At 49.9% G+C, this 19854-nt stretch overlaps 1 protein-coding gene across 3 annotated transcripts in view; it reads left to right on the top strand.

Annotated features, from left to right (window-relative positions):
- PDSS1 (decaprenyl diphosphate synthase subunit 1) overlaps positions 1–19854 on the top strand; it is a 411626-nt gene that overhangs the window by 327938 nt on the left and 63834 nt on the right. For all 3 annotated transcript variants that reach the window (XM_069211354.1, XM_069211353.1, XM_069211355.1), the window contains one exon: positions 362–442. In XM_069211354.1, coding sequence (XP_069067455.1) covers positions 362–442 — 81 coding nt within the window. The remainder of the gene's footprint in view (positions 1–361; positions 443–19854) is intronic.

The raw sequence follows: 19854 nt of genomic DNA, 5'->3' as shown, positions 1-19854 counted from the left end.
GTTAAGAGTTATTTCACAACTACTAGAACTCGAAGAATGTTTAACAGCAGCTTCCCTGCTCCTCCCCATTCTCCTCCTCCATGTGTCCCATTGTCCTTGCCTTTTCCTAGCCGCCTGTACCACTGTTCTTCCTTTGCATGTGCTTTGTTGGCTACTGAATGCTACGATTGCTGATGTGCCTGCACTAATGGAACAGTAAAATGTTTCAATCAGTGATGCAGATAACTTCTTCTGAACAACTTATGTTTATGAACTACTGGCTTTTATTCACAAAAAAACGTCTTTTGTCCTTGGAGAGGAGAATATGTGAGTGATATTCTCGTGTGTGACACCAAATACCCACATTTTATCTCTTTTTAAGTTTCCAGAACTGAACACATTGATAATGAGACGATTCAGCTTACCAGGTGATGTCGAGCTTGCCTGGCAGTATGTTCGACAGGTAAGAATTGTTGCCAAATGAGCTATGCATGTGAATTGAAAATGTAACCATGGCATCGCTAATTGAAGAGCCAATGCACCGTTTATCCCAGAAGGGACTTGTTTAGGAAGGAGCCCAGTCCCCTCACCCCCCTGTGGAGTCCTTCGCCAGAGAAAGTTGTGTAGGATGCTGGCTCAAATAACGTAATGTTGACATCTGCATGTCTTAGGCCTAGCACGTATAAACTGTTTGCTCGTCGATCGCCAGGAAGCTGGCAGAATGTAGAGAGGATTGTTTATAGTAGTCTAACACAATTATAAAAATCAGCTATTTCGCTTAATTTAGGAAAAAGTGCACGGCTCCCAAGCCTCGAAATCAAAATGCAGGCAGCTTTGGGGGATAAGTAAATGTACCCTTTAGACATAGGATTGCCTCCATTAACAGTACTTACTTAAACGGCTTAAACTAACGTTCACTTCACTAGTGAATATGAGGGCGCTCTAACAGCTGATATGTCAGGGATTGAATCCACAGGCTGCAAATGCACTGCTCATCTAATTCCAGGCCCAGCGCATTAAGCCTCCAGAACAGGAAACAGACAGAAATACAAGTGTATAACCCCATCAGTCGCCAGAATTTCGTAATTCAGGCACTTATGGCTGTGTAACCCTAATATCTGGCATTTCTGAGATTAGTTACTCTTGTCAAAAGGAGTTTCATTTGGTACTCCGATGCATATTTTGTAGAGACATAGGAGGTCACACTCCCAAGTATGTGCTGTATCCATTTTTGTTTTTTCTAACCTACCCTGTGGCCTTACCTTTACTAAATGACTCTTTGGAGTCAATTGCGAGATGGAGGAGCAAACACATGAACCACTGAGAATAGCCAGGTCCTTCCAGAGTGTACTATTAGCAGGTTACAGGGATTGGCCGTTGTTTACAACTGAACTACTCTGCAGGAGTACTTTTACAGACCTTTTACTTACGTACATGCAACATCATGCCTGATGGCCCTCTCCTGGGAAAATAAAAACACTTCCCAGCCCTACAAAACTGGGGTCCTTCACTTTTACCTGTTACCATGTGGTGAGTTGTTATGTATATGGTGTGACTGTGCTGCTGTTACAAGCTATGTAGTGACATGCTGTTGTAGAATAATTCCTGTTATATCTCTCACCCAAAATCCAGTTACCAGGGGTCCTTGTTAGCAGTAAGGGGGAAATATTGGGATTTACAAGTTTCATGGAGGTAACGTGGGAAGTCTTTAGACTGAAGACATTTTCCTGCTTGCACCTGGCAAAAAAACATAAACATAATTCCAGTGGAGCCATAGCTCCTGTCACCACCCCCATCACAATTTGCAGAGCCACGCTTAATGAGGGCCTGTATGGTGTCCTGAAGGGACAGAGAGGGCAACCTCAAATTGGGAGTTCCATGACAGTTTAATTTTTTTGTAATTTTTTTTTTGCACAAGACAGTCTACATTTACTTCAATACTTCCATTTAGGTCATGTGTGGGCATGGAGGAAATATACATTTACACCTACCAGGTCAGTGCACTTCTAGAGTCCGTGCAGCTCTGCCTATAAAAGCTTACCTCACGTTGGGATGTCTGCACTGTGCCTGCTGCAAGGCGTCAGTGCATCTATGACCTTCTCCCTCCTCCTTTTATTCAGTCTTAAGAGCTGTCAATGAACAGTGATTCCCTTCTCAGAAACTGTTGCCTGTTGCTCATCAATAAATATTGCCTTGCTAATTTGAGGCTTGCCATACACCTGTATGGGAATGTTTGCGATAATACACACTGCAAGTATTGGCTAGAGTTAAGAATTGTGAATCTGATTGGCCCTCCTTAACCAGGGTCTTGCATTCATCTGGACAAAGCAACGAGCTCTGCAACACCATATAGAGAGCTCTCACGAGGACACCACATGTATCTTTTTCTCTTCCCACTGACCCAGTGCATTGGCAAGGACAAAAAAAACTGCTTGAGTGGGGCCTTACAAAATCTGGAGACCAAAGATGCTAATGGAACTCTTTAGCAATGGTGTTTAAGGCTTTCGGCTGCTGTGAGTTTCTCATGAGAGAAAGGTCAGGAATCTGTTGCAGATTTGTTTGTCAGGTTCTACACTAGACCTTATGTGGGGATAAATGTTGGAATGGTTTAGGCTGGTTGCTCAAGTATCTGCCACTGGATCTGGTCTGAAGGTGCCCTTGGTTTAATTTTAGCCAATGAGGTTTTAAACTCGTGAGTAGTGAAAAGCAGAAAATATTACAACTTTTGAGAGGTCTGGCTTTTATCTGATGTGCAGGGTGAACATTCCCTACTGCAATATTTTGCCACGTGACTTTTTTTAGGGAAATAAAAGTCTAGTCACAAAACTATTTAAAACTAGGAATAGAGAGATGAACAGCTAGACTGTCTGATAGTGGTTTAACATAGTTCGAAAAATCAGCATTTGTGAAAGCCTGGTCCCAGTCTAGAGGGAGGCAAAAACGACAGGCTTCAGTGTAGCCCTTAGAAAAACAAAAAAGTGATTAGTGGAATGTTTAAATTAATCTTTGTTGTAATAACTAAGTGAGATGCGGTAAGTGCAATGGGCATGCCTAGGCGTGGGTCCTGTGCTCCTTGTGCCATAGTACTTCAGTTGCACCCTGCTTTTCCTCATGGAAATGTGGCTGAACCCAACCTCTGCCCCGGACTTCACTTTAATTCATCTCTGCCGGCTACAAGATCAACAGACAGGAATGTCAGCACAAGCTTGGAACAGTCTCTCCATCATAGTCGAGGGTACCATCAGTTACTCCACCTTCATGTACACTGCCACTAGCTATGTGAACACTTCACCTCCAGGCTACACATCACAGCCAGTTTCACCCAGTGCGGAGACTTCTTGTACAGACCGCCGGGACACCTGTACAGACCTATGGGACCTCACGCCAGAGACATGACAGACTTAATCACACCCCTCATCATCCACTCAGGCTCCTTCGTTCTCCTCAGAAACCTCAACTTCCACCTAGAAGGCCTGTTGGACATGGCCCTTTCTACAGGGCCATCCCCATACTTTTTGCCTTCCTCTTCCTATTTTTCTGACCTCTTTTTGTTGGCTGTAGGACACTGGGCACTTTATCACTGCTAATCAGTACTAAAGTGTGTAAGGAAATGCCTCCTTGGCATGGTTACCCCCTAACGTTTTGCCTTTGCTGATGCTAAGTTTTGATTGAAAGTGTGCTTGGACCCTGCTGACCAGGCCCCAGCACCAGTGTTCTTTCCCTAAACTGTACCTTTGCTTCCACAATTGGCACAGCCCTGGCACTCAGATAAGTCCCTTGTAACTGGTAACAAGGGCCCTGATGCCAGGGAAGGTCTCTAAGGGCTGCAGCATGTCTTATGCTACCCCAGATCCCAAGAAACTAGGTTCCTGCAACCAGAAGAAACGAGAAGGACTGCTGACCTACAAGCCTGCAGAGAAGACGGACGACAACAACTGCCTTGGCCCCAGCCCTACCGGCCTGTCTCCAACTTCGAAAACCTGCAACCAGCGACGCATCTGACAGGGACCAGCGACCTCTGAAGCCTCAGAGGACTGCCCTGGACTAAAGGGCCAAGAAACTCCAGTGAGCAGCGGCCCTGCTCAAAACCAGCTACTTCTTTGCAACAAAGAAGCAACTTCCAAAGACTGCATGTTTCCCGCTGGAAGTGTGAGACTTCTCACTCTGCACCTGACGCCCCCGGCTCAAGATACAGAGAACCAACACCTCAGGGAGGACTCCCCGGCAACTGCGAGCCCATGAGTAACCAGAGACGACCCCACTGAGCCCCCACAGCGACGCCTGCAGAGAGAATCCAGAGGCTCCCCCTGACCGCGACTGCCTGGAACCAGCACTGCACCCGCAGCCCCCAGGACCTGAAGGAACCGAACATCAGCGCAGGAATGACCCCCAGGTGACCCGACGCATAGCCCAGGTGGTGGCTGTCCCGAGAAGCCCCCCCCCCGCCTGCCTGCCTGCCTGCACCGCTAGAGTGAACCCGGGTCCCTCTGTTGTTTTCTACCTGAAACCATACGCCTGCTATGCACACTGCATCCGGCCGCCCCAGTGCCGCTGAGGGTGTGTTTTGTGTGCCTGCTTGTGTCCACCACCCCCCCCCCCCCCCCCCCCCCCCCACACAGCGCTCTACAAAACCCCCCTGAGGACACAGGTACTTAACTGCTGGCAGACTGGAACCGGAGCACCCCTGTTCTCCATAGGCGCCTATGTGTTTTGGCCACCTCTTTGACCTCTACACCTGACCGGCCCTGAGCTGCTGGTGTGGTAACTTTGGGGTTGCCTCGACCCCCCCCCCCCCCCCAACGGTGGGCTGCCTATGCCCCAGAACTGAGACTTGTAAGTGTTTTACTTACCTCCTAATCTAACCAGTACTTACCTGTCCCAGGAACTGTTGATTTTTGCAGTGTCCACTTTAAAAAATAGCTTATTGCCATTTTTACAAAGACTGTATATGATAATGCTTTTATTCAAAGTTCCTAAAGTATCTAAGTGAAGTACCTTGCATTTAAAGTGTTTACTGCAAATCTTGAACCTGTGGTTCTTACAATAAACAAAGAAAATATACTTTTCAATATAAAAACCTAGTGGCCTGGAGTAAGTGTTTGAGTGTGAATTCCTCATTTATTGCCTGCGTGTGTACAACAAATACTTAACACTACCCTCTGATAAGCCTACTGCTCGACCACACTACCACAAATAGATCATTAGAATGATCTAATTATGCCCCTATCTTACCTTTAAGGGGAACCCTTGGACTCTGTGCACACCATTTCCTACTTTGAAATAGTATATACAGAGCCAACTTCCTACAAAAACCTATTGGTCTGGAGTAAGTCTTTGAGTGTGTGTTCCTCATTTATTGCCTGTGTATGTACAACAACTGCTTAACACTACCCTCTGATAAGCCTACTGCTCGACCACACTACCACAAAATAGAGCATTGGAATTATCTAATTTTGCCACTATCTTACCTCTAAGGGGAACCCTCGGACTCTGTGCACACTATTTCTTACTTTGAAATAGTATATACAGAGGCAACTTCCTACAAAGTGCATGTGCTTTCCCTTCTAAACTTGGTATGATTGGCTTACACCTGATTGGCACATTTAGTTTACCTATTAGTCCCTTGTACACTGGTATCCCTTATACCCGGGGCCTGTAAATTAAATGCTACTAGTGGGCCTGCACGCAGCTTGCGCCACCCACAGAAGTAGCCTTTCAAACTTGTCTCAGGCTTGCTATCGCAGCACCTGCATAAGCAGTTTACTGCCACAGGGACCTGGCATCTAAATTTACTTACGAGGCTCCCCTTTTACTACATATATGCCACCCCTAAGCTATGCCCTAGCTAGCCGTATGGTCAGGGTGCTGTGGAGGTAAGAGGTAGGACATGTGCCTGGTTATGTGACATGTACTAGTAGTGACAAACTTGGAAATGCCCCAACATATGTCTAAGTGATATTGTCTGATCTGTGAGTGGTGGCGGAGGCATGTTTGGTACGGTTGTAATGGTAGTGAGAAATGTTGCTTACTGGTGTAGGTGGTTTTTTTAATTAGCATTATAGAAATGCCACTTTTAGAAAGTGAGCATTTCTCTGTGCTTATGACTCTGGTGTTTTGCAGCTCCAATCCACGCCTGGGGCAGAGTGACAGCTGGGCTTTGTGCAAACTTCTCAGACAGCCTGTGCACAAAGAGGGTGGAAGTGTCTCAAGAGTGCATCTGTATACTGAATGGTCTTCCTGGGCTGGGAGAGGTAGAAGCAGGAGGCACACCTGCAACCGTAAAGGCTGTGCTGTGGCCTCACACAAAGGGCTCATTTAACCCCTAGTGATGTCTGGAGCCACTGGTGGAGGAGAAAGGGGACATTCCTGGAACCGATTTAGTGCTGGTTGGAACTTCCTCTCGCCCTTTTGTGGAGGCTGCACAAAATGAGTGTAAGTACAGGGGACTGTCCCCCACATTGGTAGACACTAATGGACTTATGAACTGGACATGGGATGCTGCTGGAATGACTCACCAGGAACCACCTTGGGATTGCTCTGCTGTTGTGCTGACCTGTGAGCTGCTAGGTCACTGAGAAGAGACTGCCACTGCCATGGAACCCTTGTGCTGGCCTACTACTGGGCCCTGCAGCCTGTGCCTTCATAGCTGTCTCCAGGGGCTGGGTGGATTCCACCCCTCCCCTTTTTCCCCTGCCTTCTCTTCACAACGCATGAGGGAAGTGCTGTGTTCCATCTGCGAAAAGCGTGATGAGAGCTTCATCGGCTGGCTCAGTGCATGAAGAGCGCTTCTATCTCATTTAATGGGCAATATGTGATGGGCACTTTCATTTGTGTGCCTAAACAGTGCATAAATAGAGGTCTGGTGGCACCAGTGCACGATGAGCATTTTTTGGCCTTGATTCAGACTTGTCTGGGGCACAGGATAGCATCTGTGTCACCTTGCGTGTGGCGCTGCCTCCACCTTCTCCAACATGGGAGAGGTCGCGAGGAACTGCCAGCAGTGAGTTAGTGAGTGCGGCCGAGGCACGCTAGTGGAGGTGCCCCCAGGGCACAAGAAGGTACTCAGTCTGGATGTTGGAGCTTGGAGTGCGGCCTTGCTCTGTTTACCTGGTTGGGCACTCACCGCTGCAGCCCAGGTCGACTGCTTAGGGCCCCGTGAGGCCATTAACTTCGCACGGAGGACCCAGTGAGGCCTCTCCGCTCGTGCCTTTTGCCAGTGTGTACTTTAATCTCCATGCTGGGGCAGGTTATCCCTGGGGGTATTTAGGGCTAACCTGACCCCACTCTGACCTTGTGGGCTACTGCCAGGTGGTTTGCTCTACACTGGGACCCAGAGAGGTCTCCCTGCCACCCGGGGAGCTGTGTGGTTCCCCCATACGTCACGTGGAGCATACTTGGGGAACAGGAGCAGTGGGCTCCCGGATTGGTTGGAATGACGGGGAGGGATCCTCATCAGAGGCCTCATCCCTGCTGGCAGGAAGTGACTGGATAACTACTGCCATGAGGTAGGAGGAGTGCAAGAGCTCCTGCGCTCGGACTGTGAATCCTAGGAATTACCATCCAGCATATAAGGGCAGGTGTGCTATATTCTTACTCTGAGCCCACTAGTGGAGGGGTATCAGGTGATTCCAAGGCCACTATTAATTATCTACTGCTTTTATGACCTGCCTTTTGGGGAATGTTTCACTCTATGTGCATCCATGATGATGTCTTGACATTTCTGATAATGTTTATTCTGACGTGCCTTTTTGGTGGTAATGACAATCTGACTACTGCTTCTGTTGCAAAATACCAGTAACCTATATGTTTACATGACTACTGCTTGCTTTCGCAGAGTACTAGTAGCCTGTGTGATGTTCTGACAACTGCTTGTAGAGCAGGGTGTTACTGATGCTTGCCATATCTGATAGGGACTTCTAGTTGCAGATTCCTTACCTTAGAATTTTCCCCCAGGCGTCAGACTGGATCTGGAGATTTTTCTTCGATTAATACCCTCGGTAGGTGGCGTCGGTCGACTCCGCAGGCATCGTGGCCGCCATGAGTAGTAAATAGACGCCGCCCTCGTGCAGTGATGTCAGTTCTTTTCTTTCCGCGCTGCTCGCTGATCCGGAGAAAGCTACCCTGGCTATTTTTTGGCCGAATTCGACTGTTTTGTCGAAGTTTTTGTGTACAACTTTGGTGTGTCGAGATGTCCCCGAAGACCGGGTTCAAGCCTTGTGAGGACTGCCATCAGACCATGTCGGTGATGGATCCTCATTGCGTTTGTCTGTGGTGCCTCGAGCGCGACCACGACTCAGTCCTGCTCCGAGTGTCGGGCCATGCACCCGAAAGCTTTGAGGGAGTGGTCCCTAAAGCTAATGGCGGCCCGGCACTCGACTCCGTGTAGGTCCTGGTCTCGCTCGAGAGGAAGGTCTCGAGATCGGTTGCGGAGTCGTCACCACTCTTCTTCGAAATCCTCGGATCAAGTTAAGAAGAAGAAGAAGTCGAAGAAGTTCCATTGCTCTCGGACTTCACCCCCGTCGCTCGGCCGACGAGACTTGGGACGAGCATCCACACACTAGGCCTCCGTCCTTGGAGCCTGCGTCTGGGTCGACTCTGCGCTTCCCCGAGTTTCCCAGAGCGGGAACGAACCCTGCCCAACTAGAGGAGTTTTATGAGGCCATGCGCTTCCTCTTTGGGACGGCTGACCCGAATACGGCGCCTTCGGGCCCAAGGGGTTGGGCTGAGGGGCCTTCGGGTTCCGCGCCGGCAGCTTCGGCCCCGGCCACCGAGGTCACCTCCGGATCTGTCCGCAGATCCGCACTGGCACCAGTCACACCTTCGAGACCTTCCCCGGGGCCGGGTCGATTATCGACGCTCCCGACGTCGGTAGTGCACACTATAGACGTCGACCCAATTCTTATCCCCGACGACTCTGAGTTGGAGCAGCGTCGGCTGACACCGGCATCGGCTTCGGTGGGGCCTATTCGCCTGAGGTCGGATTCAGACCCTTTTTCCTATGGGTACGAATACGGGGAGGAATTGGAGGGGTCCCTGGACCCTTATGAATACCAGGATGACACTACTATGGACTGGGCACAGGAGCTCCTGACGCTGGCATGCTTTCTCCTCCTACCCTGGCTACGGCGGAGGGAGGGACTTACAGTATGGTGGTCAGTAGGGCAGCTGAGGTCCTCGGCCTTGAGCTACCTACTGTATAAGTCCGGTCTAATCTCCTGACGGAAGTGCTTCAGCCTGGGGCTTCTACTTCATTACCCCTTTTACCATTCAATGATGCCCTCACCGATGTCCTTTTGGGTACATGGTCCAAACCCAACACAGGGGCTCCTCTGAACAGGACTATCGCTTGCCGCCATCTGCCCGCTCCGAACAACCCAAAATTCCTGTCCCAACACACCACGCTTGAGAGTCTTGTTATCCAGGCTTCATCTTCTTCAGGCGTGTTCCCTTCTGCACCCCCAGATAGGGAATCCAAAAGGCTGGAACAATTTGGCAAGAAGTTGTTTTCTTCCTCCAGCCTCGCGCTGCGCTCTATGAACACTGCATGCCTTTTGGGCCACTATACCCACTCCCTGTGGTATACGGTTGCGCAAGTCCTGCCGCAGATACTGGAGGAGTTCTGTGCAGTCGTCTCCCAAGCAGTGAAAGAAGGGAAAGACGCAGCGAAGTTCACTATCCGTTGTGGGCTGGATACGACCGACTCTCTGGGTAGGTCAGTTGTGACGACAGTGGCCTTATGGCGCCACGCCTGGTTACGCACTTACGGCTTCTCACTTCTGGCTTCTCGGGGATGTCCAACAGTCACTCATGGACATGCCCTTTGATGGCACCCGTCTCTTCGGAGACAAAGCGGACTCGGCCTTGGAGAGATTCAAGGATTCCCAGGCTACGGCTCGGTCCCTTGGACTTTCCTCCACCACTCGCCCACCACAGTCCGCTTTTAGTCCCTTTCAAGGACACAGAAGCGGCACCCTGTCGTGTCCTCTACCCAGCCAATGTGCCACGCACGCTGGCCAGCCTATGCTTGGGCGAGGATGCGGAATCCCACGTGGCAATGGGACAGGGAGCCAGAGGTCTGTCCAGTCCACATCGGCCGCCGCTGCAGCCTCCCAACCCTCCTAGTCTGTCCCCTCACTCTCCCCCCAGTTGGTGGCAGTATCCGCCATCACCTGTACCACTGGGAACATATCACCACGGACGGGTGGGTTTTGCAGATCATTCGGAAGGGCTACTCCCTCCATTTCGAATCTGCACCACCACACATGCCGCCATCCTTCCATCATCTTACAGAGGATCATTTGGTGCTTCTCCGCGAGGAAGTCGCGGCTCTCTTGGCCAAGGGAGCTATAAAAAGGGTCCCTGTGCCAGAAGTAGGTTGTGGTTGTTATTCCCGCTACTTTCTGATACCAAAAAAGGACAAGGGCTTACCTCCTATCTTAGACCTTCGGGACCTGAACTACTTCCTCAAGAATGAGAAATTCAAAATGCTCACCCTGGCTCAGGTTCTGTCTGCCTTAGACCTGGGAGACTGGATGGTAGTGTTGGACTTGCAGGACGCTTATTTCCACATCCCCATCCTGCCTGTCCACAGACATTACCTACGATTCGTGGTAGGTCATGAGCACTTTCAGTTTACCGTGCTCCCTTTCGGCCTTACCTGCGCCCCTCGGGTGTTCACGAAAGTGATGGTGGTTGTAAGGAAATGCCTCCTTGGCATGGTTACCCCCTGACTTTTTGCCTTTGCTGATGCCAAGTTATGATTTGAAAGTGTGCGGTGGCCTGCTAACCAGGCCCCAGCACCAGTGTTCTTTCCCTAAAACTGTACCTTTGTTTCCACAATTGGCACACCCTGGCATCCAGGTAAGTCCCTTGTAACTGGTACCCCTGGTACCAAGGGCCCTGATGCCAGGGAAGGTCTCTAAGGGATGCAGCATGTCTTATGCCACCCTGAGGACCCCTCCCTCAGCACAGACACACTGCTTGCCAGCTTGTGTGTGCTGGTGGGGAGAAAATAACTAAGTCAACATGGCACTCCCCTCAGGGTGCCATGCCAACCTCACACTGCCTATGGCATAGATAAGTCACCCCTCTAGCAGGCCTTACAGCCCTAAGGCAGGGTGCACTATACCATAGGTGAGGGCATAGGTGCATGAGCACTATGCCCCTACAGTGTCTAAGCAAAGCCTTAGACATTGTAAGTGCAGGGTAGCCATAAGAGTATATGGTCTGGGAGTCTGTCATACACGAACTCCACAGCACCATAATGGCTACACTGAAAACTGGGAAGTTTGGTATCAAACTTATCAGCACAATAAATGCACACTGATGCCAGTGTACATTTTATTGTGAGATACACCCAAGAGGGCATCTTAGAGATGCCCCCTGAAAACATACCCGACTTCCAGTGTGGGTTGACTAGTTTTGCCAGCCTGCCACACACCAGACATGTTGCTGGCCACATAGGGAGAGTGCCTTTGTCACTCTGTGGCTAGTAACAAAGCCTGTACTGGGTGGAGGTGCTTCTCACCTCCCCCTGCAGGAACTGTAACACCTGGCGGTGAGCCTCAAAGGCTCACCCCCTTTGTTACAGCGCCACAGGGCACTCCAGCTAGTGGAGATGCCTGCCCCCTCTGGCCACGGCCCCACTTTTGGCGGCAAGGCCGGAGGAGATAATGAGAAAAACAAGGAGTCGTCACTGGCCAGTCAGGACAACCCCTAAGGTGTCCTGAGGTGACTCTGACTTTTAGAAATCCTCCATCTTGCAGATGGAGGATTCCCCCAATAGGATTAGGGATGTGCCCCCCTCCCCTCAGGGGGGAGGCACAAAGAGGGTGTAGCCACCCTCAGGGCTAGTAGCCATTGGCTACTAACCCCCCAGACCTAAACACACCCCTAAATTGAGTATTTAGGGGCTCCCAGAACCTAGGAAAACAGATTCCTGCAACCTGAAGATGAAGAAGGACTGCTGACCTGAAAGCCCTGCAGAGAAGACGGAGACACCAACTGCTTTGGCCCCAGCCCTACCGGCCTGTCTCCCCACTTCAAGAAAAACTGCGACAGCGACACGTCCCCCAGGGTCCAGTGACCTCTGAAGCCTCAGAGGACTACCCTGCATCTAAAAGGACCAAGAACTCCTGAGGACAGCGGCTCTGCTCCAAAGAAGAAACAACTTTGCAACAAAGAAACAACTTTTAAAGGACTACACTTTTCCCGCCGGAAGCGTGAGACTTTCCACTCAGCACCCGACACCCACGGCTCGACCTGCAGAGAAACACTACAGGGAGGACTCCCTGGCGACTGCGACCCTGTGAGTAGCCAGAGTTGACCCCCCTGAGTCCCCCCAAGCGACACCTGCAGAGGGAATCCAGAGGCTCCCCCTGACTGCGACTGCCTGCTTCCAAGAACCCGACGCCTGGTAAAGACACTGCACCCGCAGCCCCCAGGACCTGAAGGATCCGACCTCCAGTGCAGGAGCGACCCCCAGGTGGCCCTCTCCCTTGCCCAGGTGGTGGCTACCCCGAGGAGCCTCCCCCTTGCCTGCCTGCTTCGCTGAAGAGACCTCTGGGTCTCCCATTGAACTCCATTACAAACCTGACGCGTGTTTGCACTCTGCACCCGGCCGCCGCGTGCCACTGAGGCTGTACTTTTTGTGCTGACTTGTGTCAGCCCCGGTGCCCTACAAAACCCCCCTGGTCTGCCCTCCGAAGTCGCGGGTACTTACCTGCTGGCACACTGGAACTGGGGCACCCCCTTCTCCATTGAAGCCTATGTGTTTTGGGCACCACTTTGACCTCTGCACCTGACCGGCCCTGAGCTGCTGGTGTGGTAACTTTGGGGTTGCCCTGAACCCCCAACGGTGGGCTACCTTGGACCCAACTTTGAACCCTGTAGGTGGTTTAATTACCTGCAAAACTAACAAACACTTACCTTCCCCAGGAACTGTTGAAATTTTGCACTGTCTAGTTTTAAAAATAGCTTATTGCCTTTTTTGCCAAAACTGTACATGCTATTTTGCGGATTCAAAGTTCCTATGATACCGAAGTAAAGTACCTTTCATTTGAAGTATTGTTTGTAAATCTTGAACCTGTGGTTCTTAAAATAAACTAAGAAAATATGTTTTTCTATACAAAAACCTATTGGCCTGGAATTGTCTGAGTGTGTGTTCCTCATTTATTGCCTGTGTGTGTACAACACTACCCTCTGATAAGCCTACTGCTCGACCACACTACCACAAAATAGAGCATTAGAATTATCTCTTTTTGCCACTATCTTACCTCTAAGGGGAACCCTTGGACTCTGTGCATGCTATTTCTTACTTTGAAATAGTACATACTGAGCCAACTTCCTACAGCGGTGTTTGCAGCTCATCTGCGCAGGTTAGGGGTCTCAGTCTTCCCCTACCTCGACGGCTGGCTTTTGAAGGCGCCATTGCCCCAGACAGTCGTCTCCCACATTCAGACTACGGCGAACCTCCTGCACAAGCTGGGGTTCACTATAAGCATGCAGAAGTCACACCTGACTCCCTCTCAGACGCTCCCTTTCATTGGAGCTGTTCTGGATACAGTGCAATTTTGGGCTTATCCTCCTGACAAGCGAGTCCAAGACATTCAGGCAATGATTCCGATCTTTCGGCCTCGGTCTTGGGTGTCGGTGAGACTGACTCTGAGGCTGCTGGGCCTCATGGCCTCCTGCATCCTGCTAGTAACACATGCCAGATGGCATATGGGGGCTCTGCAGTGGGACCTGAAGTTCCAGTGGGGGCAGCATCAGGGAAATCTCTCCGACATGGTCCAGATCTCAGAGGGGACTGCAGAAGACCTGCAGTGGTGGCTTTCGAATCCAAATTGGGTCAACGGCAGATCCTTCTCCCTTCCCCAACCAGATCTCTCTATAGTGACAGATGCGTCACTTCTGGGTTGTGGCGGCCACATGGGAGAGGCAGAGATCGGGGCCTCTGGTCTCCGGCGGAGTCAGGGCTCCACATAAATATGCTGGAGCTCCGGGTGATCAGGCTTGCATTGAAAGCATTCCTTCCCTCAAAGGGAAAGTGGTGCAGGTGTTCACGGACAACACTACTACCATGTGGTACTCCAACAAACAGGGCGGGGCAGGGTCCTGGACCCTTTGTCAGGAGGCACTATGCCTCTGGACATGGCTGGAACATCAGGGCATTACCCTGATGGTTGAACATCTGGCGGGCTCTCTCAACGCAGGGGCAGACAAACTCAGCCGCCGACGCACAGTCGATCACGAATGGCATCTCCACCCGGAGGTGGCGCGAGGTCTCTTCCTCAAGTGAGGAGAGCCTTGTTTAGATATGCTCACCTCCGCAGAGAACGCGCAATGTCAGCTGTTTTGCTTGTTGGAGTTTCCAAGGCGGCACTCGCTCGGAGATGCTTTTCATCTCGCAAGGAGCTCTGGCCATCTTTCCACCTTCCCTCCTATCCCTCTTCTGCCCAGAGCTCTCAAGAAAATCAAGTGCGACCGGGACCAAGTTATCTTGGTGGCTCCGGATTGAGCTCAAAGAGTGTGGTGTCCAGAGCTATTGAGGATGTCCATTGATTCTCCACTCGGACTGTCTCTTCGGTCGGATCTTCTGTCGCAGCAACAGGGGACGGTTCTCGACCCAAACCTGTCCAACCTCCGCCTTAATGCGTGGAGATTGAGTGGCAACAGTTGACGGCATTTGCCCTTGCACCCGAAGTCTGCAATGTTACCTTGGCAGCAAGGCGTCCATCGACTGAAACTGTATGCGCCTGTCGTTGGAATAAATTTGTAGCATGGTGTACCAACAAATCTGTTGATCCCCTTTCTGCCCCTCTGTCAGAGGTTCTCCTGTCCATTCTTATTTAAGCCCAGCAGGGCTCTGCCCTGGGCTCCCTTAAAGGGTATTTGTCTGCCATTTCTGCCTTTCTTAGGCTACCTGATAAGCCCTCACTCTTTAAATCTCCTATTGTGAGTAGGTTCTTAAAAGGGCTCACCCACTTATTTCCTCCCACTCCATTTTTCATGCTTTAGTGGGATCTTAATCTTGTACTTAATTATTTGATGTGTACCCCCTTTGAGCCAATGCATAATTGTCCCTTGCGGCTCCTCACATTCAAAACTGTCTTTCTGGTCGCTATCACCTCTGCTCCCAGGGTGAGTGAGCTTCAGGCCCTTTCTTCAAAATCGCCATACTTGTCTGTACACCCTGACAAAGTTGTGTTACGCACTAGAGCTTCCTTCCTTCCTGAGGTGGTTACACCATTTCATGTAGGCCAGTCCATCACTTTGCCTACCTTCTACGCACCCCCACATCCTTCCCATGAGGAGGAGAGACTCCACTGTCTGGACCCAAAAAGAGCTTTGGCGTTCTACCTCAATCGTACTAAAGATTTCCGGGTGGATGATCAACTCTTTGTTGGCTATGTGGGTGCGAAGAAAGGGAAGGCGGTGCAAAACGTACCATCTCTCGATGGGTGCTTCTTTGCATAAAAATGTGCTACGCTTTGGCTCAAAAGCAACCACCTGAAGGCTTGCGTGCTCATTCCACCAGAGCAACTGCTGCTTCCACTGCGTTAGCATGCGGAGTTCCTGTCCTGGACATCTGTCAGGCAGGTACGTGGGCGTCCCTGCACACGTTTGCTAAGCATTACTGCCTGGATAGTCAGGTCCGTCGAGACTGCTAATTTGGTCGTTTGGTCCTGCAGGACTTTCTAGTATGATCTTGGTTCGCAGCCCACCACCGAGGATGGCATTGCTTGGGTATGTATTCTAAGGTAAGGAATCTGCAACTAGAAGTCTCTATTAGATGTACAAGTTACTTACCTTTGGTAATGAAATATCTGGTAGAGATATATTCTTGTTGCAGATTCCTTACTGCCCACCCATCCTCCCCGCTTGCGAACTGATTTCTAGGGACAGGGATTCCCCCGTTCAGATCCTTAGCTCTGGCGCACCAATCTCAGTGTTCTTAGCGGCTCTGCGCTCTGGCGTGGAAAGTCGCTAAAAGAAACTGACGTCACTGCGCGAGGGCAGCGTCTATGTACTACTCCCAACGTCATCACGTCGACTAAGATGCCTGCGGAGTCGACCGACGCCACCTACTGACGAGCAAGGGTATTGCTCGAAGAAAAATCTCCGGATCCAGTCTGACACCTGGGGGAAAATTCTAAGGTAAGGAATCTGCAACTAGAATATCTCTCTACCAGATATTTTGTTACCGAAGGTAAGTAACTTGTACGTTTGGTCTAATGATGTTTTATGCAATACAGTATATTTTTATATAACTTGTGGTGTTTCCTTTGTGGTGTATTTATTGTGTCACATGTGTTGTGCAAACGCTGTAGACATTGCCTCTGGGATAAGCCTGACTGCTCATGCGAAGTTACCAAGGGTGTGAGTAGGGGTTATCTTGGGTGTGTAGCTCCCTTGCCCTGGTGGTGGTCCCTGCCTGGCTTAGGTGCCTACCCTAACCAACCAGAAACCCCTTTTCTAACAAGACCACACCAACCAAAACTCTATAGCCCTGATTTATTTTTATTTTTTAACATCAGAAGCCTAGGCCTTGCCCAGCTTGTTACCAGACCCACCCACACCGCCGGACACCTCCTGGACCCAATTTTCACCTCCTTCAGCAGCGTCAATCGACAAGTCAGTGCCAGTGACCTGGGAAAACCACCCCCTTCCCAGTTTCAGCTCTCCTATCCCACACCACCTCAGAACTACCACCAGACCTGCCCATCAGACATCGAATAAAAGCAACGAGGCAGACTGGACCCCCACTCTGTTCACACTAGCAGCCTCCCGTATACCATCAGGAACTTAAACAGCTGGATCACTACATCTTCAAATCCTCCCTCAAGACACTATCCCAATTGAGGTGGTCTGCGATAGCTAAGTGTTTGGTGTTCCATATCAACTCCTGCATGAACGAGAAGAAGCAGATATTAGCCTTTGTCAAGAATTTCACCCCGCCTCTGCCGCAGCAAACATCACCCTCTCACAGGACATATGTACCAAGTTCTCTGAATTCTTCAGCAACTAAATAACTATCATCTAAGGTAATTTCAACCCGCAACTGGACCCAGTCGCCTTGATAGCTTCACTCCGACATCAGGATCAGAGAACAAACCCTGATCATGTAGGCCACTATCACCACAGATGAAACTGCAGGTACCATGCAGTCAATCAAGTCAGGAGTCCCACCAACCCCTGCCCCATCAAGTCTTCACCAAGGGACTCCTTGAGATCAGACCTGCACTTACACCCATCCTCCATGCCACATTCTCTATAAATTGTGTTGAAGAAACCCACTGTGGACCCAACCACGCTTGCAAACTATATATAGACCAATCTCCCTCTTAGCATATCCAGCCAACGTCCTAGAGGAGCTCATCAAATAACACACCACTGACCACTTCAGCAACCACCAGCTCCTCAATGCTATACAATCAAACTTCAGACACAACCACAGTACACAACCACCACTCATCACCACTGAGGACATCCACATAATCCTCGACGGGTGATATGACACTCCTCCTCCTGGATCTTTCAGTGGCCTTCAATAGAGTTCTCTCCCCCCACCCCCCAACCACCATCACCCTCCTTACTAGACCTCAGCATGAGATCAGAATCCATGGTCCCGCCCGCACTGGACTTGCTCCTTCTTAACCAACAGAACACAAGCTGCCACACTAGTGCTTTACTCCTCAGAAGCCTGCAAACTCATATGTGGAGTGTCCCAAGGTTAGTCCCTCAGCCCTACTTTCTACAATGCGTTAATGATCCATTTGGCCAGTGTCATCGGCTCCCATGCAACACACAACTGACACACTCCCTCTCGGGCAAGACCCCCAACACAAGGAACATGTTTACTGCCTGCATGCCAGAAGTAGATGAAATGCAACTGTCTAAAGCTCAACACTGACAAGACAGAAGTAGTGATCTTCAGAAACAACTCAACTTGGTAATACAGCTGATGGCTGACTGAAATCAAATCCACACTAGGAACCGCAATCATTATTGATAGCAAACTGGACATGACCACGTGCATCCGCACTGCCACAGCATCCTGCTTCCACACCCTGAAGAGGTAAAACTTAAAGTGGCTCCTAGCCACACAAGAGAAAACATCACTCACCCCCTCGTTCCTAGCAAATTGACCACGGGAACGCCTCCATGCTGGAACCCACCAGAAGACTACAAACCATCCAGAACCCAGCAGCTAGACTCCTACTCACCATTCCCAGTTCACTACAGCAGAGACAGCAATACTTCAACTCTTCATCCCCTGCTTCAGCAGTAACCAAGCTGCTCTATCAAGCCCACGATCAGCAGGTAGACGGAGGAGGGGGTTTAAGAGATTATGGGACTTCCTCTCTAGCTGTAAATACATCACAGTTTGTTCAGAGGGGCTACATCTACTCTTTCATTTCTTCCCTAATGAAGTAGTCAAACTGGCAGACTCTGAGAAGGGTGAGGAATAATACTCTTGCTTCTTCTTTGTGTGGAAGGAGGACTGAGGCTTCAGGCCTGTACCAGACTTCCTGCCACTGAAAGCCTGAAAAAGGCAAAGTTCAAAATGCACACTCTGGTACATATCCTCTCTGCTCTGAACAGACTCTGTATGGTGCCCTAGGATTTGCAGGGCATGTATTTTCCTATACCTGTCCAGCCATCCCACAGGCACTATCTCATGGTGAGAGTGAAACCTTTTAATTTTGCAGTTCTGCTCTCCAGCCTTACCCCTCAGGGTTTCACAAAACAGTGACAGAGGTGGTTACAACTCTTCTTCGGAGGGTGAAGATACAGGTATTGGGGTACCTCGAGGACTGGTTCCTCAAAGTGGGTTCACAGTCGATTGCAGACGCTGCCAGATAACAGACGTCCTCTTTACCTCTCTGGGGTTTTCCATTAATGAGCTGAAATTCTAGCTGAGAACTATGCAGAGGATTCCCTTCATAGGGGCTGTTATAGTGGTGCCCAAGGTCTTCATACTGCCATAGCAAGTGTGAGACATTCATGATATGTTCCAAATGTTTTAGACTTAATCCTTGGTCAGGGTGGTCTGAGGCTTCTTGGCCTCATGCGTCCTCCCTATGACCAAGTGTTCATGCTGATCCTACACTGGAACTTATGGTTTTAGTGGCCCCAGCAACGGGATCGACTCTGCAGAGATCTTTCAAGAGACTAATGCTCACAACTTCATAAAGCGGCAGGCAGGCCCCAACCCAGCAACTGGCAGGCCACTGTCCCTTCTCCACGCTTATGCCTTTGTTACTGTGTTGGGGAGGCCATGTGGAGGAGTGGAACTTGATATCCCCTGCTGACATATCAGCCTAAATGGCAACCAATCGATTATCCTGGCAGGGGCAGAAGAGGTTCACCGATGAGTATTCCACAAGCGCAGTGCGCCACTCTGCTCTCCATATCACCTTCATTCCCTGATTGCTCACCTTTCCATGGGGCCAGGAAAGTTGCTTCTGATCTGCCATCCTGCCTTACTTGGTTGGTTTACAGCAAGATATAATGGTATCCTTTCCTACTGGTTAGGGACCTGCAGGGGGCTTATTTGCCCATAGATAGAACTTGGCGACTTCACCTATCTGATAGGCTCCCTCCGATCCTTAGTCTTCCAAAGAAGCTGCAAAACTGCTGCTATCAGTGTTCAGATGCTACCTGCGTTTTCCAGTTCTGTAGAGATTTAAATTTGACTCCATTAATGGCAGACTTAACTCCAGGATACCTATTGCGCTTGCGTTTTGGTGGCACAGATTTCACAAAATTCTTATTCTTCTATACTTTGATTTACAGTAGACTACAAAAACTCAAAACATTTTATTCTTTAGAAAAAAGTTTAATTGCTTCCTTTTTTATATTCATACTTAT

The sequence above is a fragment of the Pleurodeles waltl genome, chromosome 10 (assembly GCF_031143425.1).
Source record: "Pleurodeles waltl isolate 20211129_DDA chromosome 10, aPleWal1.hap1.20221129, whole genome shotgun sequence".
NCBI classification, from domain to species: Eukaryota; Metazoa; Chordata; class Amphibia; order Caudata; family Salamandridae; genus Pleurodeles; species Pleurodeles waltl.
The sequence above is the reverse complement of the archived record's forward strand: the minus strand, read 5'-3'. Positions and strand labels throughout refer to the sequence as shown.